This window comes from Pantherophis guttatus, chromosome 15 (genome assembly GCF_059756535.1).
Source record: "Pantherophis guttatus breed Tessera chromosome 15, ASM5975653v1, whole genome shotgun sequence".
Taxonomy (NCBI): Eukaryota; Metazoa; Chordata; class Lepidosauria; order Squamata; family Colubridae; genus Pantherophis; species Pantherophis guttatus.
In genome coordinates, this window is record NC_142077.1 from 3,703,626 (window position 1) to 3,718,981 (window position 15,356).

The 15,356-nt window shown below is 47.7% G+C and overlaps 1 protein-coding gene across 5 annotated transcripts in view; it reads left to right on the forward strand.

Annotated features, from left to right (window-relative positions):
• Positions 1 to 15,356, forward strand: part of CFAP74 (cilia and flagella associated protein 74) — an 85,818-nt gene that overhangs the window by 57,741 nt on the left and 12,721 nt on the right. For all 5 annotated transcript variants that reach the window (XM_087879301.1, XM_087879302.1, XM_087879300.1 and 2 more), the window contains 11 exons: positions 859 to 981; positions 2,170 to 2,291; positions 3,343 to 3,471; positions 6,157 to 6,244; positions 7,253 to 7,426; positions 8,574 to 8,707; positions 10,305 to 10,581; positions 12,199 to 12,333; positions 13,303 to 13,442; positions 13,929 to 14,063; positions 15,210 to 15,319. In XM_087879301.1, coding sequence (XP_087735427.1) covers positions 859 to 981; positions 2,170 to 2,291; positions 3,343 to 3,471; positions 6,157 to 6,244; positions 7,253 to 7,426; positions 8,574 to 8,707; positions 10,305 to 10,581; positions 12,199 to 12,333; positions 13,303 to 13,442; positions 13,929 to 14,063; positions 15,210 to 15,319 — 1,567 coding nt within the window. The remainder of the gene's footprint in view (positions 1 to 858; positions 982 to 2,169; positions 2,292 to 3,342; positions 3,472 to 6,156; positions 6,245 to 7,252; positions 7,427 to 8,573; positions 8,708 to 10,304; positions 10,582 to 12,198; positions 12,334 to 13,302; positions 13,443 to 13,928; positions 14,064 to 15,209; positions 15,320 to 15,356) is intronic.

The window sequence follows — 15,356 nt, forward strand, 5'->3', positions numbered from 1 at the left end:
TGTGGACCTCAACTCCCAAAATTCCTGAGCCAGCCATAGATTCCCCCTCTTGTATAAGGTCTCTGTTCTAGCTGGGGTTTGGAATAGAAGCAGGGGTGAAATGCTTCCGGTTCAGACCGGATTGCCCAATCCAGTAGCGAGGGCGGTGGGTGATTCGGAGAATCCTTGCCCCCCCATGCCCAGCTGAGCTGCGCGATCATCAGAGGCTTTTTTTAAATTTTTAAAAGCATTTTTTCTACAACCTCTTCAGCCGAAAAAATGCTTTGAAAAGTAAAAAAAAAAGCCTCTGATGATCGCGCGGCTCAGCTGGGATCGTCAGAGCCTTTTAAAAGCATTTTTTCTACAACCTCGTCAGCCGAAGAGGTTGTAGAAAAAATGTTTTTAAAAGAAAAAAAAAAGCCTCTGACGATCAGGCAGCTCAGCTGGGATCGTCAGAGGCTTTTAAAAGCATTTTTTTTACAACCTCTTCTAGCTTTTAAAAGGCTCTGACGATCCCAGCTGAGTTGCCTGATCATCACAGGCTTTTAAAAGCATTTTTTTTTTACAACCTCTTCGGCTGAAGAGGCTGTAGAAAAAATGGTTTTAAAAGTAAAAAAAAGAGAAAAAGTTGGCCACACCCACTCAGTCACATTACCCCCCATCACCACCACCAAGCCACGCCCACAGAACCGGTAGTAACAAAGCCCCTTCCAACTCTTTTGTTACTCTATCTTTCCACCCTTGAGTTTGCAATAAGAAAATGTTAGAATAAAACTGCTTAAAAATCTCTTTTTAAGAATCGGAAAGAAGAGACCTTACTGAAAATTACTAATAAACGGAGCTCTTCGATGATGGTTTCGTTTTTTTGCTTACCTGCAGGTAACCGAGGGCGATATCGGGCCCTTCAGCTCGGTCAAACTTCAGATTATTTTCACACCTGTGGTTCCGGGGACCGTCCAGGCTGATTTCGAGATCATCTTTGAGAACCCAGATTGCAAACCAGTGAGTGGTGGGATTAATTTCTCTCCCCCTCCCCTGCCGCAGATACGTTAAGAACAGAGCCAGCAAATGTCTGTCAAGGTTCCAAGTAATACATTCCCAACAATGAGTACTTCGAGGCAGGCATATTCCTCAAAGAACATTTTATTGGGACATATATTGCCACAAACTTGGTGGAAAACTGGCTCTTAAATTCCCACAGGTTTTACACCCAATTAAAAGTAAAACTTTGTCACTTCCTCCCAAAGGTCACCAGTCATATGTGTTGTGACCCAGGCCCAAGTAGGTAGTAATTGACACAACCAAGTAGGTAGTAATCGACACAAACAGTTCCAAAACAAACAGACTTTATTAGAACAGCTGAGAATTAACTCCTTCTCAGTGTAGTCCAAACTAAATTAAAACAAACTCTTCGTAACACAAATTCTTCAGTCTAATCACCAACCTTGGTATAATTAGGCAAACTGCCAAAGGCTTTTCTTGGCAAAAGCTCAGAAGCAAAAGACGCCGACGAGATAAGTGCAGCAAGACTATCAACGTTGTTTTCCGTCAAAGAGCCCAAGAGCCGTTGCTGGTTTTTTAAGCCTTCTGGGAGGGGCCAATCATCTCTTGGCCTTACTCCTGAGTCGTCCTCTTTGCTTTAGCTGCTCTTGCCTTCTGGCAGCTCTTCTAATACGTGCACTAGGAACAGGCTCCTCCTGTTCCTCTGCCTCTCTGCTGTCAGCCTCTGGAGGCTCCGGAGTCCGCACATCACTCCCCGATGGCCCTGGCCCCATCTCTGCCTCCGATGCAGAGCCCTCATCCGGGCCTTCTCTAGGACTGGCCCATGTTCTTCCTCAGCCTCATCGCTGTCCGACTCCACTGCCAGGTGGCCGACAAGTGTTTGATGACCATTTTTTCACACTTACGACGGTCGCAGCATCCCCCATGGTCACGCGATCACAATTCGGACACTTGGGCAACGGGGACTCGTATTTATGAAGGTCGCGGTACCCCAGGGTCACATGATCCCCTTTTGCGACCAAAGTAAAGTCAGTAAGGAAGCCAGATTCACTTAGTGTTATGACCCGTCAGCGGCCTGTGCAGATTGTAGCTGATTCCAACAACGAGGAGGCTGGTGTGGGGCAGAACACTTAACAACAAGTGGGCATCTCTGCTGGGATGCTGAGTTTTGCGCGGATTTGCCTTTAGTTGCCGATCGGGGTCATCGCCGTCGCAATGGCCGTGCCGGTTTGGGTTTGCAATCCCACGATCGACCTGAAAATCTGCATGTACGATCGACTTTACCAGGACTGCATCGTGGTTCAGAGCAGGTGAGCAGTTTTTAATATATTTCTTCTAGCCCGATACTATGCCAATTTTTAAAATTATTTAAAATTATTATTATTTGAAGGACAAGGCGTGTAACATCTAGAAAGAAGCATTCATTTTAGCAGACCCCGCAAGGAATTGTAAAGTTACAAACAAACGGGGGGGGAGGAGGGGGCTGCGTTTTCCGAAGAAACGGATCTCGTGCGCGTGCAGTGTTTGCTTTTTCCAAAAAGCGTTGCGGGCAGCCTCCCCCCCCCAATTTCCACCTTCCTTTCATTCCGCAGCTTCAGCTGGCAAGATGTTCTGAGCCTTGCTATTTTTAATTTCCTCGCCGTTTTAACGTTCTATTTTGAAGGCGAGCAAATAGGATCGGCTTTTTAAAAATGTATGCTGGATTTATCCTCTTCTCCTTTGTTTCCTTTGTGTGTGTGTGTGTGTATGTGTATGTGTATAACAAGCCACACATATTCTCAGTTCCTTAAAAAGTAAAGGTAAAGTTTCCCCTCGCACATATCTGCTAGTCATTCCCGACTCTAGGGGGCGGTGCTCATCTCTGTTTCAAAGCCAAAGAGCCAGCGCTGCCCAAAGATGTCTCCGTGGTCATGTGGCCAGCATGACTCAACGCCAAAGGCGCACGGAACGCTGTTCCCTTCCCACCAAAGGTGGTCCCTATTTTTTCTACTTGCATTTTTTTTTACGTGCTTTCGAACTGCTAGGTTGGCAGAAGCTGGGACAAGCCACGGGAGCTCACCCCATAACGCGGCACTAGGGATTCGAACCGCTGAACTGCCGACCTTTCGATCGACAAGCTAAGCGTCTTAGCCACTGAGCCACCGCATCCCTAGGTCTCAGTTCCTTACTAAGACCTTAAACACCGCCAAGGTTTTTTTTTCACAGCTGGAAGAGAATGAACTCAGCTTGACAAATATTTGTCAAGTCGTAAAGTGGAGCAGAATTCACCAAACAAATGTCTCACTTAGCAACCAAAATTCTGGGCTCAATTGTGGTCGTAAGTCGAGGGCGCTCCGCTCTCTTGCCTTTCTCTCTCTCCAGAGCGACCAGCGCCTTACGCCTGAAGTTTGAAGTTTGCAAGGAGCTGGCTAGCTACGTGGAGCTGCTCCCCAAAACAGGCTACATCCAAGCCCATTCTTCCTTCAGCGTCCAGCTGAAATTCCTGCCAAGGTAAGGAATGCACCGGCTGCTTTCGCTACTTTCCCGATGCGTTTCTTTCTCCGCCACCGTTCTCTTTGAGGAGGGCCTGCGTTCAAAACCCGACTTCTTTCTTCGCCAATTTGGCCGGCTTGGAGTTGCAACAGCCTGGATAGCTCAACAGACAGAGCTCTGTAATTTAACACCAGCTGTCTGCAATTAAAGTAAGATCGAATCTCGCCAGGCTCAAGGTTGACTCAGCCTTCCATCCTTTCTAAGGTAGGTAAATTGAGGACCCAGTTTGTGGGGGCAATAAGCTGACTTTGTATAAATATACAAAAGAATGGAGGCTATTGCTGAGCACATTGTAAGCCGCCCTGAGTCTTCGGAGAAGGGCAAAATATAAATCAAATTAAAAAAAAACAACTGTCCTAACCGAAAGCCCTATCAATGGTGGAGCTGACCAGCAACAGGAAGCCTCAGTAGAGGAACGAAAGAGCCACATGTGGCTCCAGAGCCGCAGGTTGCTGACTCCTCATCTAGTAGTAGGTTATGGTCTACTTTATCAAATGCCTTATTGAAGTCCAAGTAAATTATATCAACAGTATTCCTCCGGTCCACTAATTTTGTCACTTTATTTTTCTTGCCTAAATGTAGAATTTTCTTGGCTAAATGTAGAAAATGCTCGTTTTCTTTCACCTCTGTTCAGGGAGGGGCAGTTAGAGGCCATGTGGATTTGAGCAGCCCATCTTTTCCTCTCCACTTGAGTGAGGACCAGTTGAGGGGTGAGTGGAGATGCCAGGATATTGGGGGGAGCCCAGCATGGCTCCATCCGTTCGACACCGCGCTCCCACCGAGGGTGACTCAGAATTGCTGCTAATTAATTCACGTCAACGTCAAAAGGAACAGATTGGCCGAAATGGGTGCCTTAGCTCCCTACAGCTGGGATCTCGGAAGCTGACATACTGATTAGTGTGCAAGTTTAAGTTCTATTTATAGCTAAGAGTTACTGTCCTGAAAACAGAGCAATCTCTTGGTCTGTTTTTTTAAAAAAACACACACAGTAATTATACAACATCGGCTTATCTTCGGCTCCTATTTAATATCACGAGCTGACAGAAGGAATTCCTGGCAGTGAAAAGCAGTGAAAAGCATTGTCTCGAAATCCCCGTGCGGAAACGAGGCTTAAAAAAAAATCTGCTTTGCCACTCAATCAGACTAATAATAATTTGTACTGCAAAAAAAAAAAAAAACACACACCAAAGGAGAAACTTATTTCTCATATATCGCAGTGGTTTGGATGCGAAGGGGATGAACCTGAAAATATGGTACCCCGAATTATTTGCAGGATGCAAAATGGAGGATTGCATTCCTACTTTTATTCCTTTATTCTCTTATTTATTCAAGCTGCCCATCTTTCTGTCACTTGTCTGTGTCAGGGTATTGAATAAACCAGGATTGCTAGTTCTCTTACTTCCTCAAGCGGGAGGCTAGGATATGCAAATCCTTTTGGATGGGCTCAATGCGGGATTCAGCCTCGCTTTTTGTGAGCGCTCGGTACCAGGCGGAATACATTATAACGACATGTCATTGGAGTCAAAAAGATAAATGCCTTGTTTTATGGCATCGCTTGCAAAGGTCCTGCAAAAATTCCCCTGTTGGCTGAAAGAATTAAGAATTTTCTAGCATCTGGAAATAAGTTTTCCTTCCATTCTCAGTACAGATAGGCTGTATTGCAGGTGGATTAATTTATTTACCATAAAGGGTGCGATATGGGCAGCGAATAAATTTCATGAATGAATGAAATGAAATGAGTGGCATATTTGTTTGAATCGTTGACACCCGTGCCTTCGCCGAATGCTGGTTCCCAGACAAGCCTGATAAAATGCAATACAAAAACTATTCTTGTCTTCAGGTTATCTAGAAAAAAGCAGAATAAGAGAAACAAGGATCACGGAAAGCCGTTTGGAGCAAAAGCTCTTAACTGCAATATTTGATAAGATGTTCTTTTCTTCACTCTTGCTCAGAGAAATCCCCGTATTTAACTAGGTAAAGGTTCCCCTCGCACATATGTGCTAGTCGTTCCCGACTCTAGGGGGCGTTGCTCATCTCCGTTTCAAAGCCAGTGCTGTCCGAAGGCATCTCCGTGGTCATGTGGCCGGCATGACTCAATGCCAAAGGCACACGGAACACTGTTCCCTTCCCACCAAAGGTGGTCCCTATTTTTCTACTTGCATTTTTTACGTGCTTTCGAACTGCTAGGTTGGCAGAAGCTGGGAAAAATTCACGGGAGCTCCCCCCCCCGTTACGCGGCGCTAGGGATTCGAACCGCTGAACTGCCGACCTTTCGATCGACAAGCTCAGACTCTTAGCCACCGCGTCCCCTCACTAGATCACCTGAATAAATTTAAATCTGGATTTTTCAAGGAAACTTCTAAGCGTCTGAGAAACATTGTAGGAATGTCCTTAAAAGTTTGTTTACAAAGTTGAGTCAAGGTTGTTTATGCTGTTTTCCCGGAAGGTATACTCAAGCTTTTAGCACAGGGATAGGCAGTTATGGCCCCTTTAATGACCTCTGGACTTCAACTCCCAGAATTCCTGAGCCACCCATGCTGGTGGCTCAGGAATTCTGGGAGTTGAAGTCCACAGGTCATTAAAGGGTCTATATTTATCCATCCCTGCTTAACCTGGACACCCCCACCTTCTCTTCTCTTTCAGACTCCCCCTTTCAAAAGATGCCAAGAAGTACTTTGATGAGAGGACCCGAGTTCTGGAAGCACCCCTGACTATCATTGTTTCTGATCAGGTCAGCTTGGCCAATCTGTGGCTTGTTGTTTGCTCTGTAAGCACAAACGTCCTGTCCCGTCTCATTCTGGACAAACCTGGATTCTTCATTTGAAGAATGAAGAACAGGGGTGGGCTTCAAAAATTTTAGCAAGGGGTTCTCTGCCCGGTTGCTGGGTGGGCGTGGCCATGGTGGGCGTGGCCTAGTCCTTCTGCACCACAGCGGGAGGGGGTGTTTTTGCCCTCCCCGGGCTCCGGAGGCTTTTCTCCAGCCTCTGGGAGGGCAAAAACGGCCTCCCCAGGCTCCGGAGGCCTTCTGGAGGCAAGAAATGGGCCTGTTTCCAGCCTTCCCAAACTTCCGGTAGGCCCGTTTTTTGCCCTCTCCTAGCCTCCGTGTGCGCCGTGCGTTTACCTGCATCCAAAACAGGCCTTCCAGGGACTCCTGGAGGGGTGGGGTGGGAGTGGGATTTGGGGGTTCTCCGAACTGCACAGAATCTTAGCTAGAGGTTCTCACGAACCCCTGTGAACCCCCAGCAGCCCCTGATGAAGAACCTCTGTTCAAATGTACCGTATTTTTCGGAGTATAAGACGCACCTTTCCCCCCGCAAAATGAGGGTGAAAATCTGGGTGCGTCTTATATTCCGAATGTAGCCCCGCCCAGCTTCTCAAACAGAGGTTTCAGAGGCTGAAAAAAGCATCAGAAACGAAGCTTCAGAAAAGGAGCCCCAAACAGAGCTTCAGAAAAAAAGCCCCCAAACAGAGCTTCAGAAAAGAAGTCCCCAAACAGAGCTTCAGAGGCTTTTTTTCTGAAGCTCTGTTTCGGAGGCTTTCAGAGGCAGGAATTTTTTTTTTCTGAAACAGGGTTTCAGAACTTTCAGAGGCAGGAAAAAAAGCCAAAAAAAGCAAGGCACAGAGCTCACAACCAAGGAACCTGTTGCTAAAATTCACCTCTAGGAACAGCTGATTGGGGGTATTCAGGGAGGCCGATCCACCTGCCAATCAGCTTTTTTCTTATTTTCCTCCTTTTTAGAGCAAGCCGGTTGAATTCAGCATGCACGCCATCCTGACCACGTCGGATTTGGAGATCAACCCAAGCGACGTGGATTTTGGATACTGCTCTATCTACGAAGCTGTTCGGACAACCATCACCGTCACCAACAAAGCGATTCTCCCCCAGGAGTTTGGTTTCGTCGGGCTGCCAAAGGTAAAAAGATCTGCTTGATTTTGTCCCTTGGGAATTTGCAGCCCGGGTGAGAATTACTCTCAACTGTTTACGATGGGGAGGTTCTGGTGGGTCCCGCTTAGAATGAAATCCGTGTCAGGAAATTCCAACTTCTTCATTTTTCTACACTGAACCAGCCGGTAAATGTTTGTTGTGTCACCTAGTGTCGGGGTGAAATTCAGCAGGTTCTGGAGAACCGTTAGCAGAAATTTTGAGCAGTTCGGAGAACCGGTAGCGGAAATTTTGAGCAGTTCAGAGAACCGGTGGCAGTAATTTTGAGTAGTTCGGAGAACCGGCAAATACCACCTCTGGCTGGTCCCGGAGTGGGGTGGGAATGGAGATTTTGCAATATCCTTCCCCCAGGAATGGGGAGGGAATGGGGATTTTGCAATATCCTTCCCCTGCCACACCCAGCAAGCCATGCCCACCAAACCATGGCCACAGAACTGGTAGTAAAAAAAAAAATTGGATTTCACCACTGTGATCATTGTCATAATTTCTGATGTTTTAAAATTCTCCTGGAAAGGAGCTTTAAAAGCATATATATTTTCAGAGCCAGGAGGACTAGTAACCTGGCTTATTTAGAATTGGGGGGTGGGGCAGCAGACGTCCATAGTCAATACAATATTCAATATGTTTCCTTTTTTTTTTTTTTTGCTTTGCAATCTCACTAAATGTATGAGCCTCGGTGGCGCAGTGGTTAGAGTGCAGTACTGCAGGCTACTTCTGCTGACTGCCGGCTGACTGCAGTCTTGGCAGTTCGAATCTCACCAGGCTCAAGGTTGACTCAGCCTCCCAGCCTTCCGAGGTGGGTAAAATGAGGACCCAAATTGTTGGGGCCGATAGGCTGACTCTGTAAAACCGCTTAGAGAGGGCTGTAGAGCACTGTGAATATAGTGCTGTTGCTAATTGCTAGAAGAATTCTGAGAACCAAGTTTAATAACAGATTAACATAGTCGGAAGGGACCTTGTAGGTCATCTAGTCCAGCCAAAATAAAACAACCCTTTTGATAAGGGTAAAATATCTACCATTTGTACCTTAGAAGTGATAGGACATTCCTTAATAAATAAATAACCGTCCATTTTCTAATACTTTTCCTTGGTTCATTTTTCTCCCGATTTTGGGAAGTTTGTCGAAGTTCAGCCCAACGACGGCTTTGGGGTGCTCCTACCTCTGGAAAGCTTGACCCTGGATGTCATCTTCAAAGCCAAGACAGCGAAACTCTACAGTTTTGAACTCATTTGCAAGACGGAGATCAACAGGTATAGGTGTCTGTTTCAGTTGCCAATTGCCGTGATGTCGTTGGGCAAAAAAGATTTTGGGGAGTCACTGAATCGGGGCGAGGTCCCCTTGAGGTTCAGCTCGCCCTAGCTAGAACAGAGGACTCCATATTTAGCTCCTGGCACTAGTATTTTACAATACTAGTTTAAACTCTCAAACCGTGATAGCAAACAGCTGCCACAGCGGGCACGCGAGCTGTCGCCCAAATCAGCTCCATTGCGCATCAGCCAGCCAGCTGATTTTTGGGATGCACAGGGGGCAAGGCGCATGTGGGAGATGTGCACGCATGTGCAGGGGCCACACCCACATGCATGGGATCACGTGCACGGGGCAGCGGTTGCGCATGCGTGCGCGGGGGTTGGGGGTTGTGTGCATGCGTAGGGGCGGGAGTGCGGAGGGGTGCGGCACGCTTCCCCCATGGCCCATTTCTGGGCCCAGTAGGCTGCAGTGAGGCCTACTAGGCCCAAAACGGGGGGCAACGGGGTTGAGTAAACTGGATGCTAATTTTACATCTGGTTCGCCGAACCGGTAGTTGCAAGGATTGGCTGGTCCCTCCCACCCTACCCCGCCCGTCCCAGTAGTAGCCACACGGCTAATTTTGGATGCCAGTTTAAGTGCAGTGCCCACGCGGAGGCTCTGGGAGGGTGAAAAACGGGCCTACCGGAAGTCCTGAAACGTGCCTGTTTTCACCCTCCCAGAGGCTCGAGAAAAGCCTCCGGAGCCTGGGGAGGGTGAAAACACCCCACCCTGACAGGATCTCTGTGTGGTTTGTAGATAATTCCTGGTTGGCTTTTAAAACAACCCATCCGAGCCACTCATCACTCCGCAGACAGAGAAGACAAAACAGTGTTAAAACATGGGAAAACAAACCCAAGAACAGCCCCAAACAACTGCCAATTACTGTCATCGTTTTTTCAAAAGTGATGCCGCCTCATTCAGGGAATAATATTTAAAACAAAACAATGAGGAAAAAAGGTTTGCCAGCGAGAGACGCCCAAATCCTATATATTCCAGAATCAGGGGTGGGCCGATGGGGGTTCGCAGGGGTTCGGGAGAACCTCTAGCTAAGATTCTGTGCAGTTCGGAGAACCCCCGAAATCCCACTCCTATCTGACCCTACCCACCCCATCCCGCCCCTCCCAGGAGTCCTCACATGGCCCATTTTGGATGCAGGTAAGTGCAGGGCCCCTGCAGATGTTTGTGGAGGGCGAAAAAGGGGCCTATCAGAAGTTCAGTAACTTCTGAAAACTCTCTAAGCGGTTTACAGAGTCAGCCTGTTGCCGCCAACAATTTGGCTCCTCATATTACCGACCTCGGAAAGACGGAAGGACGAGTCAACCTTGAGCCAGTGAGAATCGAACTGCCAGCAGCCGGCAGTCAGCGGAATTAGCCTGCAATACTGCATTCTAACCATCGTGCCACCCCAGAGCTCTTCGAAGCCATGAAGCAAGTGGGGATTTCTCTCTTTTATTTGCAGAAAGGGGCGCGCGTGACAAACTGCCAACTTGGTCACGCCGCTTCTTCGAAAAGAATCCGACGCCGACCCCGAAACATTTCGGTCCCGTTTTCCCATTTTAGAGAGTTCAAGCTGTCCTGCAAAGCTGTCGGAGTCCATCCTCCCCTTGTGCTTTCCCACTCCTTCGTCCAGTTTCCGGCCACGGCTCTGGACGACGTCTCGGCCGCCACCCTCTTCATCCTCAACCCTCACGAGAGAATCAGCCACTTCACTCACACCATGCCCCGAATCGGTGAGGGGGAAATTGCTCCAGTTGGACCCACTTCCTTCCAGTTCCTTGTGCCCGAAGATTCTCCCATCATCATCATCCCCTGCGTGGGGACTGTCCTGCCTGGGAAGGTAAACTCTGAGCATGTTTAAATAAGATATTATTACTACTACCTCCAGCCTCCCAACCAGCTTCATGAATTTTTGGCTTGGGGTTTTAATCAGTGGTGGGATTCAAGTAATTTAACAACTGGTTCTCTGCCCTAATGATTTCTTCCAACAACCAGTTTGCCAAACTGCTCAGAAAGTTAACAACCGGTTCTCCCGAAGTGGTGCAAACCGGCTGAATCCCACTACTGGTTTTAATTCCTTGCGATGGATCCACCCTTTGAAAACTTTGCCATCAAGTCGGCCTAAAAATTAGCAGATACAGATTAACAGAGTTGGAAGGGACCTTGTAGGTCATCTAGTCCAGCCTCCCACCCAAGCAAGAGACCCTACACCATTTCTGACAGATGGCAGTCCAATCTCTTCTTGAAGGCCTCCAGGGATGAAGCTCCCACAACTTCTGAAGGCAACTTCTCTTCCATGGGTTGATTGTTCTCACTGTCAGAAAATTCCTCCTTATTTCCAGGTTGAATCTCTCCATGATCAGTTTCCATCCATGATTCCTTGTCTGGCCTTCGGGGGCTTTGGAGAATAGCTTGACCCCCTTCCTCTCTGTGGCAGCCCCTCAAATATTGGACACGTATTTCCTCCCTCTTCATTTGGGCTTTGTTGAAAGCTAAGAGGAGAATGACACATTTAAATAAGAAATAATTGCTTGAATAATTAAAATAAATTAAAGCTACCTCCACCACCCCATCCCTCAGATGAAGTGGAAACTAAAACATAACGAAGAACAGTTGCAGGAACTGGGTATGTCTAGTTTAATGAAAAGAAGGATTGGGGTGAGATGATAGCGTTCTTCCAATATTTGGGGGGCAGCGCCACAGAGAAGAGGGGGGTCCACCTATTCTCTAAAGCACCAGAAAGCAGGACAAGAAGCAATGAATGGAAAACTAATCAAGGAGAGAAGCAACCTGGAATTAACGAGAAATTTCCTGACAGTGAAAATAAATTGATCAGTGGAACAACTTGCCTCCAGAAGTTGCAGATGCTCCAACACTGGAAGTTTTTAAGAAGAGATTGGAAAACCATTTGTGTGAAATGATACATGGCTTCCTGCTTTAGCATGGGGTTGGACTAGAAGACCTCCAAGGCAGGGGTGAAATGCTACCGGTTCACACCGGTTCGGGCGAATCGGTAGTAAAAAAAAAAGAAAAAGCTACGGGTTCGTCTGAACTGGTATTTCCGACGATCAGCTGTGCCGCGCGATTTAGATTCGGTAGAAAGGGGGAAATCCTACTTTCTAGCGAATCTAAATCGCGCGGCACAGCTGTCCGTTTCCCCCCTCCCTCGCTGTTCTACTTACCTTCAAACAGCTCCTTTTTCCATGCGAAGTGCACGCATGCACAGGCAGTGAATAGGTGGCAACCCGCGGAGGATTTCACCACTGCTCCAAGGTCCCTTCCAACTCTGTTATGCTGTTATTTTGAGGTTCTGTTGTAGTTTTGTGGCTTCAGCCATTTTTGTTTCCTGCCTAGTTTATTTGGTTTTTTTATGTCCTTGGTCATTTCTGCTTTTAGTGAGGTCTCCCCCCCACACTCCTCCTTATTTCTTTCTCTTCTGTCGGCTTCTGATGTCCAGAAATGCCTCCTTGATGTCTCCTTCCACCCAGCGCTGTCCGATCAGTTGATCAGGCAAGAGGCGGTCAATATAACCTGTCAGAATGCCGAAATCAAAGCTCAGATGGAGAAAAGGGCCCGAGAATTGGAAATGCAGGTAAAGAGAAGAGTGGCGCGGGACGCTTCCTCTTAGTTCTTTCTGACCAAGGGAATGTATGACAGGGTCACAACTTGGAGAAGCAGGTGGCAAAAGTGCACAGACACACACAGAAACCTGGCTGGGGGGGGGATATAAGGTGAGCTGGACAAAAATTAGAGACCAGCAATTCATCACAGTAGTGTAATACTTCATTCAACGCCCAGTAAAAGTAATAAAGTCCAGTGACATAATTAGGAGAGTCACAGAATGGCTACAAAGGGAGGGGAGGGGAAGAGAGGGAAGGGAAGGGAAAGGAAAGGAGGGGAGGAGAGGGGAGGGGAGAGGAGAGGAGAAGAGAGGAAAGGATGAAGAGGAAAGGAAAGGAAAGGAAAGGAAAGAAGGAAAGAAGGAAAGAAGGAAAGGATGAAGAGGGAAAGGAAAGGAAGGAAAGGAAAAAAGGAAGGAAAGGAAAAAAGGAAGGAAAAGAAAGGAAAAAAGGAAAGGATGAAGAGGGGAGGGAAGGGAAGGGAAGAGTGAAGGGAAGGGAAGAGTGAAGGGAAGGGAAGAGGAAAAGGAAGGGAAGGGAAAGGAAAGGAAAAAGAAAGGAAAAAGAAAGGGACGAAGGAGAGAACAGAAGGGAAGGGAAAGAAGGAGAAGAGAAGAAGGAGAAGGGAAGAAAGGAAGGAAAGGAGAAAAAGAAGGAAGGGAAAGGAAGGGAGAAGAAGGGAAGGCAAGGAAGGAGAAAGGGAAGGAAGAGGGAGAGGGAGGGAGGGAGGGAGGAAGGAAGGAGATGGAGATGGAGGAGATGGGGACTTTTCTTAATCTATGCTGAAAGAATCCTGGTGGCCCCAGTCTCTCAGTTCTATCTCCAGGAGCCAAAGCTAGGATTCGGGGAAAGTCTAAAGTTGTGTTTTGTTTGCTGCCATTCACACAGAAGGATTTGACTTTCCCATCTGCTCTTTATTTGTTTATTTATTTTGATGGCAGAGGAGGAAAGAGGAGGCAGCCATATTGGGACGGAAAGATGGGAAGAAGACAGCCAGCATCTCCTTCGTGGCTGAACCTTCGAAGGACAAGAGCCCCATCAAGCCCTTCGAAGTACCCAACCCAGAAGACATCTCCAGAGAGTGAGGATGCCAAAATCTATTTGTCAGAGTTCCCGACGGTTGCCCTAATTAAATCATAAGCCTCAAGCCAAGCTTCCAAAGAAATCCAATTATTTATTAGGAGCTTCATGTCGGCACGTTCCAAGTGAAGCCAACTCTGACCCCACGTAATTTACGACCCAGGCTTGACCCTGTTTCCCCTCCTCCCCCCCCAGGGTGTGTCATCAGTCACATTCACCAATGGAACAATATCACGGGTTGTAGAGATCACTCCCCTCCGGCCGCTGTGGGTAACCCTGGGAGATAGCCTTGAGAGAGATATGTCTGGAATGTGCTTTTGTTTTTGGCTGCCATGCTGCTTCGCCGTTTTCCCATCCCCCTTGCCCTTGCAGGGATGCTTTGCGAGTTGACGCTATTTCTGCTTCCTGGCTAACACTCAATTGTAGAAGTTAGGTGTGCTCATCGGTCTACTTTGGTCAGCTATTGATTGGTTTCTTCCCCCTCTAGCTCCGAAGAGTACATTGCGGCGCATCTCAACCTAGTCCGTAGCTACACCAGCTGTTTCGATAAGTACATCATACCTTGCCTCGTCGCAAGCGGAGACATCGACGAGAAAAGAGGGGTCGAAAACATGAACTTCAGGTACGCCACGTGCATCAACCGGAGAAACCAATGCGGACGAGGGCCACTTTACCATGGCATTACCGTGGGAGGGGTTGAGTTTGTCAAAGTCTGCTGCTTTGGCTACATGTGTGGCTAATAAAATTAGCACACCGTCAGCCTCTTTTTGCTTGCCATGGACACCCTTTGATTTGCATCCGCATGTAATTAAAGACTGGGCTTTGTTTTTACTCTGATTTTAAACCGGGTTTTTTAAGTGGAAGGGCCAGATTTGGTAGGAGTGAATTTTCTTTTCGCCTGGCTTCATTCCTCAACAAAGATCTTAACGCTTTCTGGTTGGACAAAATATTTCTTTATATTTATCTTATCTATATCTGATACTTTGAGACCGCCCGTCTCAGGCGGTGTATAATAAAACAGGAAAGAAGATTAAAAACAGGCTGTAAAAATTTAAAATTTTAAAAGGACGCTATTGAATGCTATTAAAATGAGTTAAAAGTCACAGGGTGGGCTCTTCGGCCACTCATCAACCCCATGGCTGCGTGCTCCCCTGCGCTCCCCATACGAGGCCGCAGAACCAGTGGTGGGATTCACCAGCTGTAACAACCGGTTCCGCTTCGCGCGCCTTCCAGAGGCTGGAAATGGCCCCATTTCTGGACTTCCGGTACTTCCGGTAGGCCCGTTTTTTGCCCTCCCCAGGCTCCAGAGGCTTTCCTAGAGCCTCCAGGAGGGTGAAAACAGCCTCCCCTGGGCACTTTAGGTCCTCTGGAGGCCGGAAACAGGCCTGTTTCCGGACTTCCGGTAGACCCATTTTTCGCCCTCCGACAGCCTCCGCACACACCCTGCACTTACCTGGCATCCAAAATGGGCCGCATTGAGACTCCTGGAAGGGGAGGGGCGTGGTGGGCGGGATCAGACAGTCCTTGGAATAAACCGGTTCGCCGAACCAGATTAAAATTAACATCCGGTTTGCCCAAACCGGCTGAATCCCACCCCTGCGCAGAACCATGTTTTTAATTTTCTCTGCGATCAGAATCTTCTCTGAAAGTTTGCTTTCTACAAAGCTATTTTTGCCGATCTTGGGATCTTGCGGTGTTCACGGGCCATGATGCTTTCCGTGTCGGAAACCAGGGGCATTTGAACTGCAGTGTATTTTTCTCTCGACAGCCCTTATAATACTTTGTACTTGGAGCTCCATTGTCCGTCTGTCGCCCCTGTCGTGGTGGTCACTTCAAACAACGGGAGGACCTTTTTCAACTTTGGGGACGTCGCCGTCGGTACGAAATCCTCTTTCTCTATCCTCTTTTTTGATTC